The sequence below is a fragment of the Chenopodium album genome, chromosome 23 (assembly GCF_948465745.1).
Source record: "Chenopodium album chromosome 23, dcCheAlbu1.1, whole genome shotgun sequence".
In the NCBI taxonomy this organism is placed as follows: domain Eukaryota; kingdom Viridiplantae; phylum Streptophyta; class Magnoliopsida; order Caryophyllales; family Amaranthaceae; genus Chenopodium; species Chenopodium album.
In genome coordinates this window covers 6,116,086-6,143,722 of record NC_137856.1, presented here as the reverse complement: position 1 = coordinate 6,143,722, position 27,637 = coordinate 6,116,086, and the positions used below count along the sequence as shown (strand labels likewise).

The following is a 27,637-nucleotide window of genomic DNA, read 5'->3' as shown; positions in this document are numbered from 1 at the left end:
GAGGTAGCTGCAATGGTTTGTTTCATGGAACGCCAAGAAATGGCAGTACTACCATATGTGAACACATATCCAGTTTGTGACCGACCATTATGAGGATCAGATAAATAACCTGCATCTGCAAAACCAATCAAATTTTCTTTGGACAACTTTGGGAAAAGTAAACCCATATCTTTCGTACCTTGAAGGTAACGAAGTAAATGTTTAATCCTATTCCAATGCCTTTGGGTTGGACATGAACTAAACCTTGCTAATAAATTAACTGAAAATGATATGTCGGGTCGTGTATGACTTGCAAGATACATTAGCGCTCCAATTGCACTAAGATACGGTACTTCAGGACCAAGAATTTCTTCATCATTTTCCCGAGGTCGGAATGGATCTTTCTCTACTTCAAGTGATCTTACAACCATAGGGTTGCTCAATGGATATGTTGTATCCATAGAAAATCTTTTAAGAACCTTTTCTATGTATGTTGATTGATGCACAAGGACTCCATTCTCTAGGTGCTCTATTTGTAACCCTAAGCAGAATTTTGTCTTTCCTAGATCTTTCATTTCGAACTCTTTCTTTAAATAATTGACAGTCACTGAAATCTCTTCAGGAGTTCCAATGACATTCAAATCATCAACATACACTGCAATTATAACAAATCCCGATCCAAATTTCTTTATAAAAATACATGGGCTAATAGGATCATTCTTATAACCTTCTTTCAACAAATACTCACTTAGACGGTTATACCACATTCGCCCAGATTTTTTCAATCCATAAAGAGATTTGTTCAATTTAATACAGAAATGTTCTCGAGAACTAGATTTTGCTGCTTCTGGCAGCTTGAATCCTTCTGGGAGCTTCATGTAAATGTCATTATCCAGTGGGCCATATAAATAAGCTATGACTACCTCCATCAAACGTAAGTCAAGTCCTTCTCTTATTGCCAGACTAATCAAAAATCTAAAAGTAGTTGCATCCACCACAGGAGAATATGTCTCCTCATAATCAATACCAGGTCTTTGTGAGAATCCTTGTGCAACTAAGCGTGCCTTATATCTTACAACTTCACCCTTTTCATTTCTCTTTCGCACAAAGACCCATTTATATCCCACTGGCTTTACACCTTCAGGTGTACGGACTACAGGTCCGAATACTTCTCTTTTTCCAAGAGATTTTAATTCTGCTTCAATTGCTTCTTTCCATTTTGGCCAATCATTTCTTTGTCTACATTCTTCAATGGATTTTGGTTCATGATCCTCATTATTATCCATAACATCTAATGCTACATTGCATGCAAAAACATCATCGACGTTGATTTGATTTCGGTTCCATGTAATTCTAGACATCATATAATTTATTGAAATTTCTTCATTATCAGGTACCTGAATTTCTTCTTGTATCATGTTTAAAGTCTCTTCTGGAGATCCTTCGGAAATTGTTTCTTCAATTTGACCATTATCAATCAACGCTCCTTTTCTTTTCCGAGGATTCTTATCTTTGGAACCTATTGGTCTTCTACGTTTCTGACGTGGTTTAGACCCATTAGCAAATTTATTTTGTCCTTCCGGGACATCTATTTTAAATAGAGCATTTACAGCTGGAATATGTGACTTGGTCACTCTTTTTGGGTCAGCAAACGAGTCTGGCAATTGATTCGCTAAACTTTGTAAATGAATTATCTTTTGAACTTCCAGTTCACATTGTTTAGTTCGAGGATCAAGATAGGATAATGATAATTCATTCCATTTAATTTCCTTTTCCAGCTCTCTCTTTTCTCCCCCTAATGTTGGGAAAAGTGACTCGTTAAAATGACAATCTGAAAAACGAGCCGTAAATAAATCCCCTGTTGTAGGCTCAAGATATTTAATTCTTGACGGGGATTCAAACCCAACATATATCCCCAACCTCCTTTGAGGACCTATCTTAGAGCGTTGTGGTGGAGCTATTGGGACATAAACCGCACATCCAAAAATTCTTAGATGGGAAATATTTGGTTCCTGACCATAAACCAATTGTAATGGGGAGAACTTGTGATAACTTGTTGGCCTAATGCGAATTAGTGCTGCTGCATGTAATATAGCATGTCCCCAAGCAGAATTTGGGAGATTGGATTTCATAAGCAATGGTCTAGCAATTAACTGAATACGTTTTATTAATGACTCTGCCAGACCGTTTTGTGTATGAACATGTGCTATAGGATGTTCAACATTTATCCCAATGGACATGCAATAATCATTAAAAGATTGAGATGAAAATTCACCAGCATTGTCAAGCCGAATAGTCTTAATAGGAGTATCTGGAAAATGTGCCCGTAACTTAATCAATTGGGCAAGTAATCTCGCAAACGCCAGGTTACGAGTTGATAACAAAGACACATATGACCATCTAGTTGATGCATCAATTAAAACCATAAAATATCTAAATGGTCCACATGGGGGATGTATGGGCCCACAAATATCTCCTTGTATACGTTCCAGAAAACTAATTGATTCAAAATTAATTTTAGCTAGTGATGGACGAATAATCAACTTACCTTCTGAGCAAGCAGCACATGAAAAATTATTATGTAGAATCTGCTGGCCCTTCAAAGAATGTCCACATGAATTCGTAATTATTTTTCGCATCATTATTGAACCGGGATGGCCTAACCGGTCATGCCAAACAACAAAATTATCAGTAAACTTCTGGTTTACTATAGCATGAGCTTCAATAGCATTGATTTTTGTGTAGTACAAACTACTAGAGAATGTAGGTAGTTTCTCCAAAACATGTTTTGAGCCTTGAGTTATATTTGTGATTTGAAGGAATTCATTATTTTCTTCATTGATTGTCTCAATATGATAACCATTGTTGCGAATATCCTTAAAACTTAACAAATTTCTTTGAGACAATGGGGAGTATAAAGCATCAATTATTTTAATTTCAGTTCCCCAAGGCAATTTTATAGTGGCTCTTCCGGAGCCCTCAATGATATTTGTACTACCCGATATGGTACTCACATTAATCCTTTTCATCATCAAATGAGAGAAATATTTTTTATTTTTAAGTATTGTATGAGTAGTTGCACTGTCAGCAAGACATAATTCTTCACCATTCATAGCAAATTGAACTTGAGTAATATCCATGTTCTTCATGAAATAAAATACATGTCAAAATATTAAGCATAAAAATAAAAATGATAAAATAAATAAATCAATAAAAACACTTAAATAGTTCATAAATTTATAAAGCAAAAGTCCTTATTACAACAAAAGAAATAAACTTAAGCAAATTACTACAATAAGCAAACATAAGTCTAATACTTAAAACTGACACAAAACAATATAATTTTAATTATTCCCTTCTGGGGCAGTGAAGAAATCAGCAACTTCTAAATGAGTTGTACTGCCAAAATCAAAATTATTCTCTTCCGGGGAAGTAAGGAAATTAGAAACATCAAATTGATTGGCATTGCCAAAATCAAAATCACCTTCACCATCTTCAAGAACAAGGTTTGCCTCAACTTTCTTTCCTTTCTTCAATAATTCTTGGTAAAGTTCAACAAGATGCTTTGGAGTTCTACAAACCCGAGACCAATGACCTTTTGCTCCACAACGATAACATATATTGGTATCACTTTTCTCTTTATCATCCCTACGTTCCCACTTCTGGTGGGAATGTGAGTTTGTGAAATGACCTCCACGACCTCTACCATATCCACGCCCACGACCCCGGCCGCGCCATTGGCCACGACCGCGACCTCTACCTCGACCATTACTGCTGGAATGGTCTCTGTTTTTAGTTTCTTTCCCGTTATGGGTTGTCGCATTCGCTTCAGGGAATGGAGTAGAGCCAGTAGGGCGTAATTCATGATTTTTCATTAACAACTCGTTATTTTGCTCAGCCACAAGAAGACAGGATATTAATTCAGAATATTTTTCAAATCCTTTTTCTCTATATTGTGTCTGCAGAACAATATTATTAGCATGGAAAGTGGAGTATGTCTTTTCAAGCATTTCTGCATCAGTAATATTTTCTCCACATAATTTCAATTGAGAAGTTATTTTAAACATAGCTGAGTTATATTCACTAACAGATTTAAAATCTTGCAATCTCAAATTCAACCATTCATAACGAGCTTTAGGGAGTATTACTGTTTTTTGGTGGTCATACCTTTCCTTTGGATTACTACAAAGGATTTGTGGGTGTTTCACAGTTAAATATTCATTTTTAAGTCCTTCATGGAGGTGATGGCGAAGGAATATCATGGCCTTAGCCTTATCTTGAGGTGTTGTCTCATTAGCCTCTTTGATTGTTTCACCAAGCCCTTTAGCATCTAGGTGTATTTCAGCATCTAACACCCATGATAAATAATTCTTTCCGGTAATATCAAGGGCCACAAATTCAAGCTTCGCAAGGTTCGACATTTTTCACTATACAAAATAATATTAAAAGATAAGTATATATAAATAGCATCCAAAAGTATATATTAAATGTTATTAGCCAAATTAACAACATTATACATGTACTCCTATACTCGCAACATTTATCTTTTACGCATTCGTAAAATATAGTCAAGCTAAAATAATACATAGCTATACATAAGATAATAATAGTAAAATTGCGACGATCAAGCATCTACGATATTATAAATATTACTATACAAGTAGAAGATTAGAGAGAATAATTGACATGGAACGAACTTATTATTTGTCTCATACGAAGTTAGGCAAATTGTATCAATATATTCACTCATAAAAAAAAAAATCAATACAAGTTAGGAAGATGATAACATATTGCATCAAAAACATTGCAATATATGCGTACCTTCTTTTTTTTTTTTTTTTTTTTTTTTTTTTTTATGGCTATGCTGCTGATAACGTGTTAAATATGGAAGAGAAAATATAGAGAGAAGAGAGAAGATTGTTACGTTGTATTTCATATTCCATCTAGTACGGGATATATATAGATGTACATTGCCTAGGGTTCCATCAACGAATAAGATCAAATACCCAACTCTAGAATATTCTAGATAGTATATGGAATAATAGTCATCCACAATAGATATTTTCATAACATATTATTATTTATCTATAATAATAAAAACTGTTTGCCTAAGTTTAGGGACGTTAGTGGTTTTTGTACTGTTATTGCTCTTTGTCAATACAATAGTCAATTTTTTTTTTTTTTTTTCAATTTCCTCAAAAAAAAAAAAATGTTATCAGATATGAGGAATCTTTAGTATTCTTAAAATTATTATTACATTTATGAGGTTATCTTGTATCACAATTAGGAATCTTTTAGTCCATGATTTTCTCATTGGTTATAATTTTCTAAATAAACAAACGAATTTTTTATTTATTTTTTTTTTTTTTAAAAACAAATTTTTTTTTTAATATATGGAAAAGATTCAGTCCTTAATTATTATATTTTTTGATTTTATTTTCTTCAAAAAAAAATATATTTATTAACATAATTAAAACTCCCCTACCTCAAATCACGCCCCTAAAAAAATGAAAATTAGTAAGATTTTGTTTATCTTTATTATTATTTTAATTAATTTTCAACCTAAAATCATGCTCATCAAGCTTCAACATACAACAATGGCTTCTTAAAAAAAAAATCAACAATAGCAGATGATTATTCCCGAATTCATATGACTATTCTAAATTAAACTACTTCCTCCGTTCTATTAATATTGCATCAAGGAGAAAATTACGCATCTCAAAGCACATTTTATATGCTAAATATCTATAATTCTGTAAAAGTAAAAATTATAAAAAGTTGATATTGTGAAAGTATTTTATGAGACGAATCTAACAAGATCCCACATTACTATATTTTGCTTAACGTAGAAATCATATTATATGGTCAAACAAGAGTAATGAATAGTGCAAAAAGTCCATTGTTGCAATATTAATAGAACGGAGGAAGTATAAATTATTTCAATTCTAACACTTGATCCCGAAAGATTTATTCCATAATTTTTCAATCGAATTTTTTTTATGCACATAGTTAAATTGATACAAACTCTAAAATATAAAATTAAAGCATAAATGTGATGCTTAAAATCTTATTGATTTCATATGTAATTTGGTAATTTTTTGGATAAATAATGAATGTTGGAGGTTGAAGATGGAGTGCCATTGAAGAAGGATGAAGCTATCAAAATGGGGAAGAAAGTATACAAATGAATTTTGTCAATCGTTTATTTTGGATGATTTTCTTCAATTTTATAATTTTGAATGATAATTTATAAATTATAACTTGAAAAAAAAATTACCCTCTTAAAGTAATAAACCAAACAACCCTTAGCTGATTGGGCGCTGACTTGTCATGACTTAAATGATGTGTAACTTTGATTTTTTAATTTTTTTTGAAAAAAAATATTCGAAGGCTAAGATTAAGCAATAAAAATAATCAACGGTTGAGATTTAGTCTGTTATTATAGTCGACCATAGTCGTACGTAGTCGACAACTGCGGTAGAATCATCCCTTCCCCAAATACTCACTTTTACAGTAACTACATAGTAATATCCGTTCTATTTCCCCCATTCCATATTTACAGAAGAAAAAAAAAACCATTATCATTTCACTTTCTCTCTCCTCACCCATTTTCTACATTTTCTCTCTCTACATCTACTTTTTGAATTTTTAAATCTGAAATTTCTATGAATTTATGACAAATTATCAAAAAAAATTGTTCAGTTACTACATAATTCAACTAATCAAAGTCGAAATTCAAAGGAGTAAGTGATTTTGTTCATATTTAGTTCAAAAAAGAGTATAAACCCTAGTTTTAGTAATTTTTTGTTGCAATTGTGTTACAGGTTCATCATCGAAGTATAAAACATAGAAAAAGATTATGAACTATTGCATTTTAGTAATTTTTACTAATTTTCGTTTAAAAACTAGTAATCTGAACAAGTAGCTTTTGATTTTAGGGTATGAACTATGAAGTATTCTCTTTTTTTTTTGGGCAGTTGAAAGAAATAGTTTCGGAGAAGAACATCAAAGAATCTGGAGAAAAGTAAGCACTAATTGAATTAGTTCGTAGCGTTTTCTTTTTTACTGAATGTTCATTTCCGTTTCAATAAATGTGTATTTATATACTAGTATACAATCATTCACATGTTAATAGATGATTAATATAAATATATTACTACATTTATTATTACAACATAGTCATTGTATTAATGTTAATTCTTTTTCATAGTTTGGAGTGGAAAATTGTTACTACATAGTCATTGTATATATAAATGTTCATTCTTTTTCATAGTTTGGAGTGGAAAGTTATTTTAGATGAATATTCATTTGTATTTTGGTAGATGTTCAATCGCATAAAAGTATATGGTTTTCACATATTAATATACGATTACTAGAATTTTGATAAATATTTATATTTTGGTCATCTTCTGCAAATATTTCATGCTCGGTTAAATTTTGAGTTTCAACATATGTCTTTTTTTCAGATTGATGTATGATAAATCACATATTGATAGCTTCAAGTGTTATTTACGTATATATTTCATGTTCATTGATTGATATCTTTCATAAGCATTTTTAAACTAATGCATGTTCATTTATATATTAATAGATGTACATTTTCATATTCAATTATGTAAATATGTTCATTATTGTATTAATAGTTGTTCATTCCATATTAATAGATGATCAATTCTACAAATATATATGTTCATTAATATATTAATATATGTTCATTTTCATATCGATCATTTCAATTGTTATATTTTCATATTCATATGAAAATTGGTTCATTTCAACACTTATTCTTGCTCAAATCTAACTAAAAAAATCTTGTTTTTGTCTATTAGTTAAACAAAGAATCGTGGATATTTAGCAAGGAAAAAAAAAAGGAAGATCAGTCGACAAAAATAAGGAAATCAAGAATGCATGGATTTGCGCAACATCAATATGTGTAGAATTGAATTGTATATTTAATATTCAATAGGTTAATTTTTGGTGATATACAATTTCTATTTGATTTTAATAAGAAGGATATACACTTTTTGTTTCCCAAAGTATTATTACAAATCACATCGTTCAAAAGCAAACATTTAAATAGTATATATATAATACTAATATTTTTTTGACGACTTTGAACCATCATTCACTAACTATATTAGAATATGTTCATAAACACACCTTAACAATCAATAGGAAACTGTACAAAAGTTAAACATTCAGTTCTTGTATCAAGTCACTCATAGGATCTAATATTTCTACACTTATAATGAGCCATCCTTTCGCCTCTTACTCCTCCTAACTCTGATCCCAAACCTTTCATAAAATCATACTCATTATAAATTTCATAAGCATCATCTACCGAAGAAAATTGTTTCCTCCAAAAATCAAAGTGACTTGCTTCTTAAAAAATATATAACAGCATCCTCTATTCCCACTGCAATAATTAAACATGTAATAAATGAACAAATACAGTAGCAATAATGGTTAATGACAATAATGCATTTGATCAATTACAGTAAAATTATTATATGTAAAAATATATATGACATAACTGAACATTATTAATGAAACAACAAAACAATGATAATCATTAAAAGTTGCATGTACAACTTATAATTCCATAAACTCAAGCTAAGTGTATATATAAATGAACATTTATAATTGCATAATTGAACATTATTACAACAAAACAGAATAACAAATGTTTATTTTTTTTGAGGGAATAAATATTAAAATATGTTCACTAGTTAAAATTTACATGAGCATCTTTAAAAGAATGAAAATCATTCAAATTTACATGTACAACATATATTTTCGTATACGACTACAAAAAACCTATTGTTTACTACAGAAACATACATTAAACATAAATGAACATTTACTATTACACAAGTGATAATTTTTTTTACTAAAATTATTTTTAAACGATACACCAATGTGATAAAAATAATCGATTTGGCAAAATAATAACAACTATAGATGTTCATATAAGACGCACAAAACTGGAAAGGCAACAATCAAATAATAAGATTACAATCAAAATTACAAAATAAAAACAATTACAACAATAAGAATCAAATTAGAAGAATAATACAACCAAAACTTTGAATCAACTACTAATAACAAAAACCAATACCAAAACCAGAGCATTATAATCAAAATTAAAATCGGTAGAACAAAAACTATGAAATGAAAACATTATAATCGTACAATCACAATCACGATCATAAGCAATTAAGCTAGAACCACAGTCACGATCAAACGCAATTGAGCTAGAAATTTCCATGGAAGAAGAGAGAGAAAAATTGGGGGAAAAATAAAAAATGCAGGAGAGAGAAAATGAAATCGGTAAAATAAGAGAGAAATCAAATGGAAATTAGGTTAAGAAAATCATTATATAGTTGCTTGAATAGAAAGTTAACAAAAATGAAAAATGAAGAAAGAAAAAAAAAACAAAAATGGCAGAACGGTGCAATATAAAACGACGTAGTATCATGGGGGTGTAGGGAAAGCTAACTAGCCTAGAGTCTAGGCAAAAATTTGTATCAAAAATATGTTGTTTTCTTGTAGTATGACTCTCTAACTGGTCCACTAATATGTTACTACCACATAAATGTTCTTTTAAAAAGTTTCTCATTTGCAAAATAATGCGGGCATTAAAGAGGTCAAAATCTTACTTGACCGACTAAAAAAATATTTGATTTCAAATTCGACTCGAATGGACACAATAATTGAATATGAATCAAGTTTGAAATTAGACCTGACTCAACCTGACCTTATCAAATCCGACTCAGACATCCAGATTGACCTCTAAATTGAGCACCCCCTAGGTCACAATGTTGCCCCATTACCAATTGACACATGCATTGCCTTGACTGCTATGACAAATGACATGTGTAGCACAATGGTTATTGGTATGGGCCATATGAATGCAGGGGCGAAACCAGGAATAAAAATCTATGGGGCCAAGAATCGATAAAGTTACCCAAAGAAAAAGCAAAAATTAAAAAATGCTCAAAGAGAGGAATCAAACCTGAGACCTCTCTCTCACCAAGTCACCATGAAAAACTCCAACAAATCAACTGGACTATTACTAACATCATGATATGTAGGACAAATATTAGCTATTTATTAGTTATTCTAGGGAGACCAGACTATATATTACTCCCTCCGTTTTTAAATACTTGCTCCACTTTCCATTTGCGACCGTTTTTAAATACTTGCTCCATTTCCTTATTTGGAAAGTTTTTACAATATTTAATTAATTTCTCTCACCTAGTGGACCCAACATATATTCTCTCTCCTCCAATTCTCTCCACTACTTTTTCCTTTTACATTTTTTTATTCTTCCACCAACCCCACTACCTCCGTATTTTATTACTTTATCTAATTTCTCCTAAAACTTCGCGCATGGAGAAAGGGAGCAAATATTTAAAAACGGAGGGAGTACATATTACATATATCACCGTGACAATTATTCTAGGACAAGTGGAGTAAATAGTATTTTCTTCGTTCTTTTCTTGCTTTATACACTTTTCATTATGTGGTAATACTAATTCATTTTCACGTGTGTCAAATTTGACAGTATCAATTATAAAGGAACAAAATGAATAAGTGAACAGAACAGAAACAAAAAAGTAATAATTGACAAATTTTTCATTAATATTCTACTAAATTTAAGATAAATATGCAACACTTTTCTGGAAGAAAAAAAATAAAATAAAAATAAAAACAAAAAATTTGCAACACTTTCATTTACTATCTATAGTTATGCTCAATTGCTCATACACTATAAGCGCATGAAGTTATTGAAAATACATAGGCCATGATATGATGGGCATGATCCATCAAAAGCGTACTAATTGCATCGCGCTAATGGTGGACCGCACAAGCACTTGTTATTTGAAAACATGGCTGGTTTGAATTGTTTTATCCGCCTACCACTTGGTATCTGCCCACAAAGCTGGTTGAAGCTCACGTCTATACTCTTTAACGGCAATTGGCCTAGTCGTTTAGGAAGAGATCCATAAATTTTGTTATGGCTTACGTCGAGATGTGCCAAATTTTGTGGAAGACCAACCTTAGAAAAGTTGAAGCTAAAGAGATTATGATCAATGTCTAGGGTGGTTAACGATGTCTTGTCCCTAGAAAGCAAAAATGAGGCATCCCCCGTAAATTTGTTGTGAAACAGATTTAGCTCGGTGATGTTAGCCTTCCCAAATGACCTTGGGATTGGTCCGGATAAATTGTTGTAGTATATGGAAAAGTAATCTATTAAAGGGGTTTTGAAGGAGCCGAAGGAGGCTGGGATGGAACCAGTGAGCTGGTTTTGGCCAAGGTTGATCGCGAAAAGGTTGGGGAGTTGAGAGAGGGAAGGTGGGATAGGGCCAGTGAGCTTATTGTTGAGGAGGTAAAGTTCACTTAAAATTTTCATATAGCCAAAGAAGGCTGGGATGTGACCGGATAGTTGATTCGAGCCAAGGGAGACTAGGTTAAGCTTGCTTAATTGGCTAAGTGAAGAAGGAATTTGGCCTATAAGATTGTTGGATCCAAGCTCAAGGTACTCTAGGTTTTGAAGTTGGCTAAGGAAATCCGGGATTGGGCCACTTAGGTTGTTCCCGCTAAGGTCTAGGTGTTGAAGGGTCTTTAACTTCCCTATGCTTGGGGGTATAGGACCAGAGAGGTGAGGGAAGCTCCAAAAAGAAAGGAATTGGAGGTATGGGAGCTCTCCTATGGCAGGTGGGATCTCACCTATAACATCATCGGCCATGCTAACATCAAGCATTGTAACACGGCCGTCTGCATCACATTGGATCTCCGTCCAATTGCTACAACAATCAGTGTCAGGATTCCAGGTGGAGAACACGGAGGCATTGTTAAAATGATACTTGATCTCAAGGAGGGTGTTTTTATCATGTGAATTACACACGTTGGCCGAGGAAACTAGGTTCAAGGATGAAAGGAAGAGCAAGAAAATGAAAGTAAAGAAGAGAATAGAGCATTTTGATGCAGGATGCATGTTTGAAATGGCTTCGTAATTTCTTATGTGATATAAAAAAATGTAATTGGTGTGAAGAATAAATGCATATAGATTTGCTATATATTAACGGATAGTCGGATACTATATATGTCAATAATGCAATAATGAAGAGGTGTGTAGCATATAGTTGAATAACGATAATACATGCACTAATTTGCAAGTTGATGAATGTAGATAAGTGGGATTTCAGGCGGTGGCCCGAGGCACAAAAATGATAATCATATTGGTGTTTTGGTCAAGAACATCCTGCCTATAACAATTTTGAGAGCATTATTATTGATGAACCAAAAGAAATTTATCCCACTCAATAATTTCTCTATATTAACATCTCTTGTAATATAAATTCTAGAAGAAATAATTATATTGTTGGAGAGGCCTCACTTGTCACTTCCATCCCAATATAGCTATGTTAAGGGTTAACGTATCCGGAATTGGGCCACTTAGGTCTTTAAATCTTAATTATATAATCAAACCGATTATTTAAACGAAATGAATACATTAACCTAATAACCTTTGATGGTATGGTGGCCCTAGATCATTAGAAATTTTTATTATTATTGTGAAGTTTGTGATGAAATTTCGAAATTGTTGTGCCAAAGATTGCAAAATATGCTCGCACTATGAAAATAATATGTATACATCTAATAAATTGGAAGAGTATAATTACTTATTCATATGTCTATACCATAAGGTCCATAACCACATAACAAAAGTTTATTACATTAATTAATTATTTTTTAATTCATTCAAATATTTTTATAATTTATGCAGCACAACAACAAATGTTGTAAATGCAATAAGAATTCTCGGCCAATGGTGGACATTGTGCCTTACATAATTCAGTCGTACAACCAACTATGTGAATATTGCAACGGGGACCTACTCCTTCTACTCCAATGTCCATTGGATTTGGAACCAATGCTTCATCTAACCTTGAGCTCATAACACTAGTACCTGCATTTGGAACCAACGCTTCATCTAACCTTGAGCTCATAACATTAGGAATTGCATTTGGAACCAACGCTTCATCTAACCTTGAGCTCATAACATTAGGACCTGCATTTGGAACCATCGCTTCATCTAACCTTGAGCTCATAACACTAGTACCTGCATTTATAAATTAAAAATTTAGAAAAAATAGTACACCATATAATTGATTTAATTAAATATTAAACTAACCAATTTGTAACATCTAAATGTTACATAGGAAAAGTTTTATATTTTCCTAATTTAATTATCACTATTTTATTTGAATTACATAGTAAAACATAAATTAATATTTCACTTGATGTATTTAAAAATGTGGATTCAAATCAAAATGATAATAAACGATAATAATAATTCTTATTAATTTTAACTCTTACCAAAGTTTAAAATAACTAGTACCACTAGTATGAGAGACACAAATGATATCTTTCCAGCCATCTTTATAAACTTAGTGCTTCTGAAAAAGGAATTTGAATATATTTATCAATTACTTTGTTTTATTTCAAGATGTTATGTGATATATTGTCAAATATAATTTTTTGACATATTTATATAATATTCCAGAGGATTTTTTTTTCTTCTTATATCCATCCAATTATGTTGCTACACATCAGCAAAATCTAATAAGATTAATGGAGGATCTTATGAGATTTTTTTTGGAAGAAGGATCAAATAAGATTTTTTTTTGGAAGAAGGATCAAATAAGATTTTTTTGACTATCAATATTTGATCTTTTTTTTTTTGGGGGGGGGGGGGGGGGTAGATAAGTAGATTTCTATGATTCCCTTCCAATTTTTTCATAAGCATGTAAATACGAATGTGTCAAAAATTGGCTCAACCCAAAACACCCGGCCACTTTCTGTCAACTCCTTTTTATTGCTATAGTAGCATTCTTTATAGAAAAAAAGGGATTTCAATAATAAAAAGATAATCAAATGACACTTAAGCCCTGTTCTTTTCAGTAAAATTCAGTTTTCTTAAAGAAGAATTATAATAGAAAATCAGTAAAAATAATTTTAGTTCAGTAAAGATAATTTAATTTCAGTAAAAATAATTTCAGTTCAGTAAAATTAAGTTCACTTCAGTAAAAATAAGTTCAGTTCAGTAAAAATAATTTCAGTTCAGCAAAATTAAGGTGAATCAAACAGGGCCTTACAATCAATGCGAAAGATATCAAAAATTCCAACACATATACTTAACACCATGAAATAATTATATCGCAGATTCGATTAACGATCGCTTCAATTAAAAAAAAAAAATCTTTATCTGAATTTGTATAAGATTTACAAAAATTTTGTATACACCTTATTTACAATAATATTAGTGTATATGAGTTTATCGAATAGTTTTAGAGTAACTTATAAATTTCTTTGGGGTAACTTTTGCTATAAATTAACAATGAAAAACAATTATGGACATGTTGATATCGTAAAATACTCCCTCCGTCCCCTTTTATTTGTCACTTTTGTCATTTTGAGTGCCCCTAAATGTTTGTCACATTTCATATTTTCATAATTATTAAAATGTACAAAAAGACTTTTATACCCTCATTTTTTTTGTTCTTATTAAGACCTCTTCCTAATTTACCCTAACATTTGCTATAAAAATTGTGTCAACTTTTGACTAATTTAATGTTTTACACTCTTAAGGGCCCGTTTTCTTCAGCATAAATTCAGTTCAGCTCCAATCAGTTCAGTTCAGTTTAGTTCAGCTTTAATTTTCTTCTCTCATAAACAATTCATTTCAGCAGTATTTAATTCAGTTCAGCTCCAATCAATTCAGTTCAGTTCAACTCAATTCAGTAAATCAGAATAGGCCCTAAATCTCTCAATTTCTCTTTTCTATGTACTTAAATTACTTTTTAAGTTGAAAATGTCTCTTTTCCATGCACTTTTATTACATTTTTGGTTGAGAATTTCATCACTTTTCCATATACTTTCATTACTTCAGATTCTCCACCTTAATTCCTGTGATTTTCCTTTAAAAGTAACAACCAAAAGGGGATGGAGCTCGAGGGAGTAGTATAAAATTTCAAATGATGCAATGAACAAAAGCGTATGTATGAAAGAGTGAGGGATGTATGAAGTTATACTTTTTCACAATCTTAAAGACACACCTTAGACCTAAAATTCAATTAACTACTATGTATAGTTAGCAAAATTACTCGCTCATTATTTTTTTTTTTTTGAAGGGAATTACTCGCTCATTATTTATTTGCCTCATTGCCAATTTTTAGTTTAAAATTAATAACTTTGACCATAATTAATCACAGGGCCCCAAATTAAAAGGGCCCAAAATCAATTTACAATATATTATATTTGGATTATTTGCCACATCAAAAAATTTGTTGTAGCGTAGTGATAGAGCGGCATATTACGACAATGATTGTGTATAAAAATTCACCATTATCCTTAATGATAAAACATTTCACGGTTTATATCACATACTGTATAATAATTTATATTCATAAAAAAAAAATATAAAAAGAATTTCACTCTATCTTATTGTTTTTTTTTTAAAAAAAAAAATATCAATGTTGGGCCTAATTTTTAAAATTAGTGCAGAGCCCTCAAAATATATGGGACGACCTTGCTTATTGGTAAATAAATGTATTAATGATTGTAGTTAAACATTACGGATTAAAAAAAAAATCAAAATACCAATGTTGCAATAAAATTAAACCCATAAAAAATATATTAATATAAATACCAATCGTTTAAAGAAAATTATATATAAATTTGAGGCTGAGGAAGTAGATGCAAGTCATGCAACAACGGTACGGTACGTACAACTCTCAAAGTCTCAATTCACGTACACCTTCTCGATCTCCTTATTTAAATTACTGAATAATGTAAATAAGCTAATGCAACATACATTTAAATTTTACTAATGGCAAGGTGCTAATGGTGGATCGCACAAGCACTTGTTATGGGAAAAGAATACGGGGCTAAACTGCTTTAATCTTCTACCGGTTGGTATCTTCCCGCAAAGCTGGTTGAAGCTCACGTCAATCCTTTTCAACGGCAACTGCCCTAGTCTTTTAGGCAATGAACCATATATTTTGTTATGGCTTATGTTTAGATACTCTAAACTTTGAGGAAGATCAACATTAGAAAAATCAAAGTGAAAGAGATTGTTACTTATGTCTATACTGAACAAAGATGTGTTGTCATTTGAAAATAGAAATGATGCATCACCCGTAAACTTGTTGTCGTTGAGATCTAATAATTGAATGTTAGCCTTTCCAAATGACCTTGGGATCGGACCAGATAATTTGTTGGAATATAGGGATAAGGAGGTTATTAAAGGGCTTTTGAATGAGCCGAAGGACTCTGGGATGGAGCCTGTGAGTTGGTTTGAGCCTAGGTTAATCGCGGAGATTTTGGGGAGTTGGGAGAGTGAAGATGGGATTGGGCCGGTAAGCTTATTGTCATAGAGGTAAAGGAACTCTAAGTTTCTCATAAATCCCAAAAAGGATGGAATGTGATCGGAGAGGTTGTTTGTATGGAGAATAGCGGTCTTAAGCTTACGTAATTGACCAAGTGATGAGGGGATTGGGCCGGTAAGGTTGTAAGAAGTAAAATCGAGTGTTGTAACATGGCCATGTTTATCACAGCCTAAGACCCCTGACCAGTCGTTACAACAATCAGTTTTAGGATCCCAAGTTTTGAAAGCGGAGACATTGTGGAAATGGTTTTTGATATCTAGGAGGGCTTTTTTGTCAATTGGGTTACATACAATGGCCGAGGAAGCTAGGTTTAGGGATGAGAGGAAGAGCAAGAAAGTGTAGCTAAAGAAGAGGAGAGAACATTTTAGTGTAGGAGCTTGCATGGTGTTTTGTTGGCTACTTAATTGGCTATATGGGATTATAAAGGAAAGTTTGTGTTTATAATAAGATGCATACATGGAAAAAGAGTTGCTATATATATAGATAGACAACATATAAAGATTTGAACTAACATTAAATAAAATTTTAATCTATACAATGATGTAGGATTAGGTAGTAAATAGTGTTTAACTATAATTAAGGCACACTAATAATTTGCAAGTGGATAATTGGAGCGTGATCAAGTGGACTAGAGGCGGCCGATCGAGTGAGTCATAATGTGTCATTCAAAGTGGGCTCAATGTCTCAATTATGTGATATTATTGTGCATAGAGAATAGTCAAATGCATTTTCGGTGGCAATTCTTAGTTTCGAATCCAGCCAAGATCAATCTGCCTAAAACAGTTTACAAGCTCGTCATTATTTGAACTATTTAATAAGATGCATGTAATACGTAACCATTATAGTAATATAGTATATTTGCAATTTTGCATTACGTAATTATTGTTATTTATAGGAGGATATGCACCAAACTAAATATTGTAATAAGTATATTAACAATTACTAATATATTAGTGTCCTTTTGGACTAAAAAAAAAAAGTCATTGCTGACAATAATCTGACATCATTAACTAAACCTATCAACTTATTATGAAGATCTTTCCACCTAAACTAGTTATGATGTCATAGTTATAAGAAGACATTTTCCAAATAAAGAGTAAATTTTTTAAAAAAATCTATTTAAATTGAACCTAGTTTTAATCGTTTGAAAAATGACTACCATATTATTTTAATGATATACTATATGATTGGTTCATTTTTTTTAACCTTATAAAATGGTCACAATTAGTCTTATTATATCTACAATGTAAATATATATTTTGAAATTTTTAATCCAACATAAAATAAATATTCTTTGAGAAGTTATAAAATAAGAATAAAATTACATAAATGAAACTAAAAACTTGATGAATAAAAAAAAATGTTGATAATACTGTTTTATACCTAAAATAAAGCAATTTTATTAATTACTTGGAAAAAAAATATATCAATTATGAACTATATAATCATAAAAACATTATGCTAGTCATATTTCAAATGACTAATGTAAAATTTTCATTTCTTTTAAAGTGGGACTATGCTACTACCTTTGCATTATTGTGCTAATAAATTGGATGCATAACACATTATCCAGACCTAATCAAAATGCGAGGCGAAGCAGCACAATGCACAAAAAATCAACCTGTATCTAGGTCGAGGCAATTTTCAAGTAAAAAATTACATGCCCAAGCGCATCTAAAAAATAAAAAATTTAAGCCAAGCCCGACTCGACTTTGGACTGAAAAATTGAAAATTCTGCCCAAAGCCTGACCAAATGCAAGTCAGGCTAGTGGGCCAGGTTGACTTTGATCTAACATTATTCAAATGACTACACATTTTCCTTATCAAAGTTACAAGATTTGACAATTGGCGGGTGCTAAATATTGTCCATTATTATACACACCTGGGTGCATCGTATGTACACCCATATGAGTATTTTGTTCTCATTTTTATGATTATTATTCATTTAATCATCAAATGAGAGCAAAAACTAAATTTGGATGTACGGTGCACCTGAGTGTATATAATAAATTCTACAATTTTTCAACTATATGAGACTAAGAGAGTAGTGAGACCAATTATATACTCTCCTCACTGTTACTGTTATTTTATTTAATATTTATTATCTACTAGGTGTACCAATAAAAATATGTTTTACACGAAAATTTGCCAATATGTATTTAAACATAGTTTCGATTGAGAGGATTGGGAGGAAAGGATCGGAAGAGAAAATAAAAACAAGGAATTCAATCTCCTCTCTTTGGATGCCTTTTGAAGGGAGGAAATGGAAGGGAAATTAAATGATTCATTTTCCCTATTGAGGTTTTGTTTAAGATTGAGTACAAATTGAGGTTTAAGATTGTGTCATTGAATTTCTTTTTACCACTTTACAAACTCTAATTCTGATTTTGAACTTAATTTTGTTCTATAAATTTGAGTACAAATTGTCTTAATTTGAATGATTTATAAAGTGCGGATCACTATTAAAGAACAATTGTAAACTTGGCTTAATACAATGTGTTTTGTATTTCTTAGCATGTTAACTGTTGTTGAAAGTCGGATTTCCTAAAAAGCCAGCTTGGGTCATGAACAAACTTTCCATCTGAAATAGAGATGTTTCACTTAATAAAGCAGTTAAGTTATTCTACTAAAACTTTTTGATTTTCGTATGGAATCTCTTCCGACTCTGCTTTTGGAACGAGTTTGTTTTCCAAAATTTTTAATAGGACAAATACAAAGTATAAGGGAAAATTAAAATATTTATACAGGGCAAATACGAAGTATAAGGAAAACAAGCAAAATATCATAAGGGCATTTATGTAATTTCACAATCAGCACTTATGTAATTTTTATACTTGTAAAGTATCTATTTTTCTTTTTACATAAATAGAGGTTTTGAGTTTTGACTTTCCTTCCACTTTTCACATTCATTGTTTAATAGTTTTATAACTAAATAATTGCACTTAAAAACAAGCACTTCAACACAACTAGTCAACGTCTGACTCCCACGCTGCATGCAGCTGATGAATTACGACTTGCAAGGAGGCAAAGGAGCACCGCACAAGCACAGATTATGCTCAAATGATGACGCAGGAAAGCTTTTCTGCAACCTCCCTCCAACAGTCGGGATCGGCCCGCAAAGCCGGTTGTAGCTTACATCAAATTGGTACAAGACTGGTGCCAACCCCAACCAATTAGGCAGACTTCCGTATATCTGATTATGACTCAACTCTAGCTCCAATAACGTTGAATTCAACTCTCCTACTGGCATCACCACATTCGAGAAATTGAACGACAATCGATTCCTCGATAAGCCTAAGTGACCCAAGCTGGACTTGAACTCACCAAATAAGAAGGACGCGTCACCTGTGAGCTGATTACCTGACAGATCAAGGGATTCGAAATTTATCTTTCCCAGGGACTTTGGGATTGTACCAGATAACTTATTATTGTACAAATTAATTTGTGAGTCATTCGCAAACAGGCCGAATTCCTCAGGGATCCGGCCTGTAAGCTGATTTTCCTGTAGGTCAACTCCCTGGAGTTTAGGGAGTTGACCTAGGAAAGGTGGAATGGAACCGGTAAACTGGTTGTTATTAAGGCTAAGGACGCTTAAGTTGGTGAGCTGGCTTAAGAAATTTGGGATGGGACCGCTGAGGCCGTCCCAGTTAAGGGATAGGTATGTTAGTCTAGTGAGTTTGCCAATGACTGGCGGGATAGAACCCGTGAGGTTAGGCAAAAATCGTAAGATGAGGGATTCGAGATACGGGAGTTTGTTAAGGGTGGTGGGGATTGTTCCTACAACCTCATCCGAGTCTATGATTTCAAGGAAATTAACACGGTGGATATTTGTCTTGGGGATCTTCTTGCATAGTACACCACTCCACTTTTTGCAACAATCGTTTTGTGGTGTCCATGTTGAGAAGATGCTCAAGTTGTTGCCGAAGTAAGCCTTGATTTCGAGGAGTGCTTGTTCGTCGTCTGGGTAGCATCGTCGTTGTTGTGGTGGTAGTGGTGGTGGGGAGAGTGAGAGGTTGAGGGACGGGAGGAGGTAGAGAAGAGTGATGAAGAGGAGGGTATAGATGTATGGTTTGGTTTCCATATATGTAATTTCTTAATTGATTTTTGCTTGTGTCTTCACAGCATGATAAAAGGGCCATTTATAAGCAAGGTTTAGATAATGATTTATCAAATTGCATGATATGATCAGTCAAGTTGTGAGATATTTTTACAAAATTAAAGTTGGTCTGGTGAGTAGTGAGTGATGAAGTATTATCATTTAAGTATTTAACCATTAGTCTATTACATATATGGTACGGATTAGTATGTATGTATTTGTTATACAAAAATATAACTTTAACAACAATAACAAAGTCTTACTTCCAAAATAATTTGAAGTCGGCTGACATAAATCATCATAAAAAAACCATACGATATAAAAAGAGACATATCAAGATAATCAATTGAATGAGTTAGAAAAAAAGGTGTGTAAAATGATACTCGTAAATAAAAAGAACAAACAAGAAAAATAAAGGGTGTACTACTAATAAAAATTATTGTAATCCTTCTAGTTATTTATGAATTACTAAGTGAGACAGAACTAGTAAAAGTTAACAGGAATATTATTGATAACTTGATAAGTTAAGTTTTATGTACCATTGCCGATACATATTGTAATTTTAATATAATCATTTATGGTATTATTGTACTAAGATTAGAGATGCTAATTGAGCAAGTTGATCACGCGTGCTAAGAAGAGCACGAGTTAACTCAAATCTAAAATCTTTACATATATTCGACTCTTACTAATTACTTGTTAAACTCAATAATAGCTTGTTCCAATAAAGTTTTAGTTGAATCGACTTTGGAATACTCATAAGTTGCCTGATCAACTTAATTTGCTAGCACCCCTAACGGCCCTAAAAGTAAAAATATAAATTAATTTAAAAATTTTAAAATATTATAATTATTTTTAGATATTGGGCCAAATCAGTCCGAGCATGAAATCCAAGTCCAAAAACTATGCTCAAAGCCCAGGCAAATTTAGGCCCAGATAGCAATTTCTCCATACTCCGTACTACGGATGGGGTAGTAGGATACTTAGCATTTTGGTTTTTATCAAGCAAAGCTTGGTCTATTAGTGATTGAGTGAATGTGAGATCAAACCCCAATGTGAGATCAAACCCCACTACAAGCACATTGGGGATAGGGATTTTCTTACCTGTTACCCATTGTCAAAGTGTATAACCCATTAAATCTGGCTTGAAGGACATGTGAAGTTGTGACTTGTGATAGATTCTAATCCGATAAAGTTCTTCTCTTATCAAAAAAAAATAAAAAGAACTAAGGGCATATTCACTTCAGCTTTATTTCATTTCAGTTCAATTCAGCTCCAATCAGTTCAGTTTAGCTCCTAATTTCCTTTCCTTATAAAATATTCATTTAAGCTCTATTCAGTTCTGTTTAGCTCCAATCAATTCAATTTAGCTTCAATCAATTTAGTTCAGTTCAGTTCAACTCAGTTCTCAGTTTAACAAATGTGAACAGGCTCTTAGTGTGTGTTGAATAAGTATCGCTGGCAAATAGTATAAGAAAAACAAGACAAATATATAAAAAAAGGGCATTTCATAACTTTAACAATCAGCCCTAATGTAATTTGTATGATCGTATCATCCATATTTCTTTTACATAATTAAAGGTTTTGACTTCCCTTCCACTTTTCACATTCATTGTTTAATTGTTTTATTACTATAATTAAAAGGAACCACTTTAAAACAAGCATTTCAACACTACTAGTCAACGTCTGACTCCAACGATGCAGCTGATGATGAATTACGACTTGCAAGGAGGCAATGGAGCACCACACAAGCACAAATTATGCTCAAACGACGACGCAGGAAAGCTTTGCTGTAACCTCCCTCCGAGAGTCGGGATCGGCCCGCAAAGCCGGTTATAACTTACATCGAATTGGTACAATAAGGGTGCCTGCCCCAACCAAGTAGGCAGACTCCCATATATTTGGTTATGGCTCAACTCTAGCACCAATAATGATGAATTCAGCTGGCCTACCGGCATCACCACCTTTGAGAAATCGAACGACAATCGATTCCTCGACAAGATTAAGTGAGCTAAGTTGGACTTGTCCTCACCAAACAAGAACGATGCGTCACCTGTGAGCTGATTTCCTGACAAATCAAGGATTCCAAAGTTTATCTTTCCTAGGGAATTTGGGATTGTACCAGATAACTTATTGTTGTACAACTGAATTTGTGAGTCATTTGCAAACAGGCCGAATGTCTCAGGGATTCGGCCTGTTAGCTGATTTTCCTGTAGATCAACTCCCTCGAGTTTAGGGAGTTGACCTAGGAAAGCCGGAATAGAACCGGTGAACCGGTTGTTATTTAGGCTGAGGATGCCTAAGTTGGTGAGCCGGCTTAAGAATTGCGGGATTGGACCGCTAAGGTCGTCCCAGTTAAGAGAGAGGTATTTCAGTCTAGTGAGTTTGCCGATGACGGGTGGGATTGAGCCTGTGAGATTGGGTAATAGTCTTAAGATAAGGGTTTCGAGGTATGGGAATTTATCAAGGGTATTGGGGATTGTTCCTACAACCTCATCCGAGCCAATGATTTCGAGGAAGTTAACACGGTGGATATTTGTCTTGGGGATCTTCTTGCATAGTACACCACTCCACTTTTTGCAACAATCGTTTTGTGGTGTCCATGTTGAGAAGATGCTCAAGTTGTTGCCGAAGTAAGCCTTGATTTCAAGGAGTGCTCGTTCGTCGTCTGGGTAGCATCGTCGTTGTGGTGGTGGTAGTGGTGGTGGTGGGGAGAGAGAGAGGTTGAGGGAAGGGAGGAGGAAGAGGAGAGTGACGAAGAGGGTATAGATATATGGTTTGGTTTCCATATGTATAATTTTAAATGGTTTTTGCTTGTGTGTTCACAGCACATAATTGGAGTTTCATATATAAGGTTTAGATATAAGCATTTATCAAAGTGCATTATCAATCAACTTGTGAGATACTTTTATAAAATTAAAGTTGGTCTGGTTAGTGGTACGGTGAAGTATGATCATTAGACCATTACATTTACGGTATGGATTACTACCTATGTATTTGTTGTATAAAAAATGATAAGATGATATAATCCTTCTAGTGATTTATTAATTAGCTTAGTGAAAGTTAACAGGGGAAATTATTGATAATTTGACTTATACGGTTGTCACTTGTCAGTACATGTAACTTTAATATAAATTGAACTAAAATTAGGGATATTAATTGAGCAAATTGATTACGGGGGTTAAGGAGAGTACGACTCAACTTGAATCTAAATTCTTTACATGTATTCTACTGTTACTTGCTACTCGTTAAACTCGATAACAGTTTGTTCCATTTGTACTCTCTGAAGTTTTGAATCAAGCCAACTAGAATAAAGTTTTGATCAAATCGAGTTTGGATTAGCTCAATTAGCTAGCACCCCTAGGGCCTTAACTATTAAAAAATATATATTAAAGTTTTCCATAAAAAAAATTGAAATTATTTTTAGAAATTGGGGCAAATCAATCGTACCCTGAAATCTGAGCCCAAAAAATATGCTGAAAGCCCAGGCAAGTTTAGGCCCAGACTGCTTATTAGCGTGTGTTGAATGGAAGTACTGCTGGCAAGCAGAGGTGTCTCAATCAGTGTGGGGTTCAATCGTCTTTAATGAAACAGGGACTTCTAAGACGAAATACTCGATTTGGTTCAATTATGCATGTTCTTGCCAAAAAATGCATGTCTCTATACTTAAGAGTTACAGTCTGTGGTCAAGAATAGTGTGCTCTTTTACTCAATGCTTTCTTCACAAGTGGTGTTAAATTGCTACTATTGTTTGCGCAGAGGCGAGAGGTCTGAGTAATCATACGTAATTATTTATGTTAGCTGTACAAATATACATCATCAATTAACACACGTGACACACACAAATGCAACAACATAATAATGTATTTCAAAATATTTAAATGCTAATAACTTTTTAAAAATTTTAAATGATAAATTCTACTTGTGTAATAACACAACACAACTTTAGCCGCAATAAAAAGTTAGTCATTGTGTAGCTCAAGCTTAGTACGGGGATTTTTCGACTCTAATAATAGTTTTAGTCATTAAAAATGATTGTAATAACATGTTTTGGTATTAAATTGTATTTAGATGGTATCATTAGAATTTTAGTAAAGGATTCTATTGATACCAACAAACAACTATTTGTTATACTAATGGACAAGTTGTATCCCAGCTGATTAGCATAATAACATGTAAAGTACAATTGAATACAATAATACCAAACCATGTTCTAGGAGTCATGATGACTCAAGTTACTAGCGGCAGAGAAATCCTCAATACAAGTATTCACATTCACAACTTTCAAATCAATTTAGCATGCTAAACTTGAAAGAATATCAGAATATGTACCAATATGAAAACATTAACCGCAATAAATAAAATTGGTTCCAATTATTTTTCTTCAGCTTTCAAATTCATTGGCTCGTAACTAAAACAAGAACTCACTTACCACACTAGCTAAATTAAAGCATTCACCTAATTACGTTAAAACTTCAAAGTACATACATTATTACAACATATGCACACACACTAGCTTAAGACTTGCAAGGATGCAAGGGAGCACCACACAAGCACAAATTATGCTCAAACACTTCCGCAGGAAACCCTTGCAGCTTCCCTCTCGGTATCGGCCCGCAAAGACGGTTGTAGCTTACGTCGATTATAGCCAATGAACCTGCACGTCCCAACCAAGCAGGCAGCCGCCCGTATATTTGGTTATGGCTCAACTTTAGCTCAAACAAGCTAGAACTGATGTCCCCCACGGGCAACACTACCTTGGACAAGTCGAACGACAAACGATTGTTCGACAAGTCCAAGTGATTCAACTCGGACTTGTCCTCCCCGAACAGGAAGGACGCGTCACCTGTGAGATGATTATGTGATAGTTCTAGAGTTCCAAAGTTAACCTTTTCTAGAGACCTTGGGATTGTACCGGATAACTTATTGTATGACAATTGTAGGGAGGAACCATTGGGGAAGGATCCGAATGTGTCCGGGATTTTACCGGTTAGTTGGTTTATTTGTAGGTCGAGTCCCTTGAGATTAGGGAGTCGACCTAGGAAAGCCGGAATAAAACCGGTAAATTGGTTGTTGTTCAAGCTAAGGGACTCTAAATGAGTTAGGTGGCTTAAGAAATTCGGGATGGGACCGCTAAGGTTGTCCCAGTTGAGGAAGAGGAGTTTTAGTCTAGTCAGTTTGCCGATGACGGGTGGGATTGGGCCAGTGAGGTTAGGGAGTAGTCGTAAGATGAGGGTTTCGAGGTACGGGAGTTTATCTAGGGTTGTGGGGATTGTTCCTACAACCTCATCTGAGCCGCTTATTTCGAGGAAGTTAACACGGCGGATATTTGTCTTGGGGATCTTCCTGCATAGTACACCACTCCACTTGCAGCAGTCTGTGTGTGGTGACCATGTTGAGAAAATGCTAGCTTCGCCACTGAAACCGGCCTTGATTTGGAGGAGGGCTTGTTTGTCGGCTGGGTAGCAGCGGTGTGGTCGATGATGAGCGTGAGTATGAGCAAGGTTGAGGGAAGGTAGGAGGAGGAAGAGGAAGTAAAAGAAAAGGACGGAAGTAATGCATGGATTATTCTTCATGTTTTTTTTTTTTTTTTTTTTTTTTAATTTTGGTAGTGTGTGGGTTGGTTAGATAAGTAAAGGGTTATTTATAGAGGATTGGATGAGCAATTACCAAAGGGCAAAGGTAAAACTTTTTTTTTTCTAGGAAAACCATATGCACAAATAATTACCATCAATGTAATATAATTGGAACTTGGTTTTAGTGTTTTACAAAAATGGCAAAGTTTTGGAAACTCGTTTTGACTAATGTATAGGGAACTTGTTGGTTTTCAATAAGTAAAACTAAGGTTTGTTACACACATGGAACTAATTAGATTAAGAAAATGGTTATTAGAAATTACAAAATTGGTTAAACATAATGAGTAATATCTAAATATGCATGCACTCGCAATACATAACATAGATTACATACTATTGATTGTTTGAGGTTAATTAGCTACATATATATTAATTATCAGATAAAACAACGTTGGATTATCATTAGTAGAAAAAATCGCAATTCTTACCATTAATCTTACTAAGTAATCCATACAATTAGGTTCATTTTTAATTTTAACACATCAATTACTAACCACAATATTACTCCTAGTTATAACTTATTAATTTATAACGTGATTATGTGGAACATGTACTATGTATAATGTACGTGTACATTATTGTAAACGAGTAAAGGCTTAAGAAGAGCTCAGTTGAGCTGCGGCAACACGTGAATTCCGTGAACACCTTTTAATTTATCAGCTTTTAGCATATTGTTTCAAATCTTTTTTCTTCATGCATGCAAATTTTATGTGCTATAGTAGGGTTGTAATGTCAGCATGACTCTGGTTCTTTGGTTCCACACCAAATAATTATTTATGTGGTACAGGATTGTCTACTTACCCAGAATCGATTGCTTATATTTGTCCCCACTTATATATTTCTCGTGTATCATGATTATTAAAGATTCTCCAAGACCCCAACTAATTAAAACCACTTGCATAGTTTTTAACTTCATCCACTGGTCTAACCTTTAAAATTTTACGTCGGTCAAATTGATACACATAAAATGAGCATTTTATTTGCACAACTCTTACACTCTTGCCAACCCGATCTTAAAAAATGACTAAACACCATATCCAGCATAGGGAGACAAGAAGAGGAGTTAGCTCTCATTGCCAATACACTTCCGCGTTTTGTATGTTTGAATTAACCAAGAAGAGTTAATTAGGGAATTAGGGTTAATCGGCGAAAGAGAAAAGAAAAGAAGAGTTAATTAAGCTTACTAGCTAGGAATCATTGGGAGAGAAAAGGAAAAGTTTACGTATTTAAATAGAGGTCACTGATACAACCAAATTAACCAATGTTAGTCATTAAGGGTGTCTAGATGTTTACAAAATCAAGAAATATTTGAATGATGAATAATCGGTTGTTGTGAACAAACTGAAAGTTAAAAGAGTTTATGATGAAAAATCGTGACAGTAAAAATAAAATAGATCAAAGTCTGTTTATCTTAGTGGCAAGGAACTATGGAATTTATGTTGCGAATTGGATTATTGGGCCAACTCTAA

The 27,637-nt window shown here is 33.1% G+C and overlaps 2 protein-coding genes and 3 pseudogenes across 2 annotated transcripts; all 5 read right to left on the bottom strand.

Annotated features, from left to right (window-relative positions):
• Positions 1-10,604: 10,604 nt before the first annotated feature.
• LOC145609134 (uncharacterized) lies at positions 10,605-12,041 on the bottom strand. The gene has a single exon (XM_081664688.1). It carries the CDS (start codon positions 11,978-11,980, stop codon positions 10,820-10,822), a length of 1,161 nt encoding a protein of 386 aa, XP_081520814.1. The 5' UTR covers positions 11,981-12,041; the 3' UTR covers positions 10,605-10,819.
• Positions 12,042-15,845: 3,804 nt separating this feature from the next.
• Positions 15,846-16,867, bottom strand: LOC145609209 (polygalacturonase inhibitor 1-like). Its single transcript, XM_081664752.1, has one exon. The coding sequence runs from the start codon at positions 16,817-16,819 to the stop codon at positions 15,875-15,877; it is 945 nt and encodes a 314-aa protein (XP_081520878.1). The 5' UTR covers positions 16,820-16,867; the 3' UTR covers positions 15,846-15,874.
• A 2,319-nt stretch (positions 16,868-19,186) lies between these two features.
• LOC145609622 (polygalacturonase inhibitor 1 pseudogene) lies at positions 19,187-20,529 on the bottom strand (annotated as a pseudogene).
• A 1,494-nt stretch (positions 20,530-22,023) lies between these two features.
• On the bottom strand, positions 22,024-23,335 carry LOC145609252 (polygalacturonase inhibitor 1 pseudogene; annotated as a pseudogene).
• Positions 23,336-25,024: 1,689 nt separating this feature from the next.
• On the bottom strand, positions 25,025-26,108 carry LOC145606921 (polygalacturonase inhibitor pseudogene; annotated as a pseudogene).
• Positions 26,109-27,637: the final 1,529 nt, after the last annotated feature.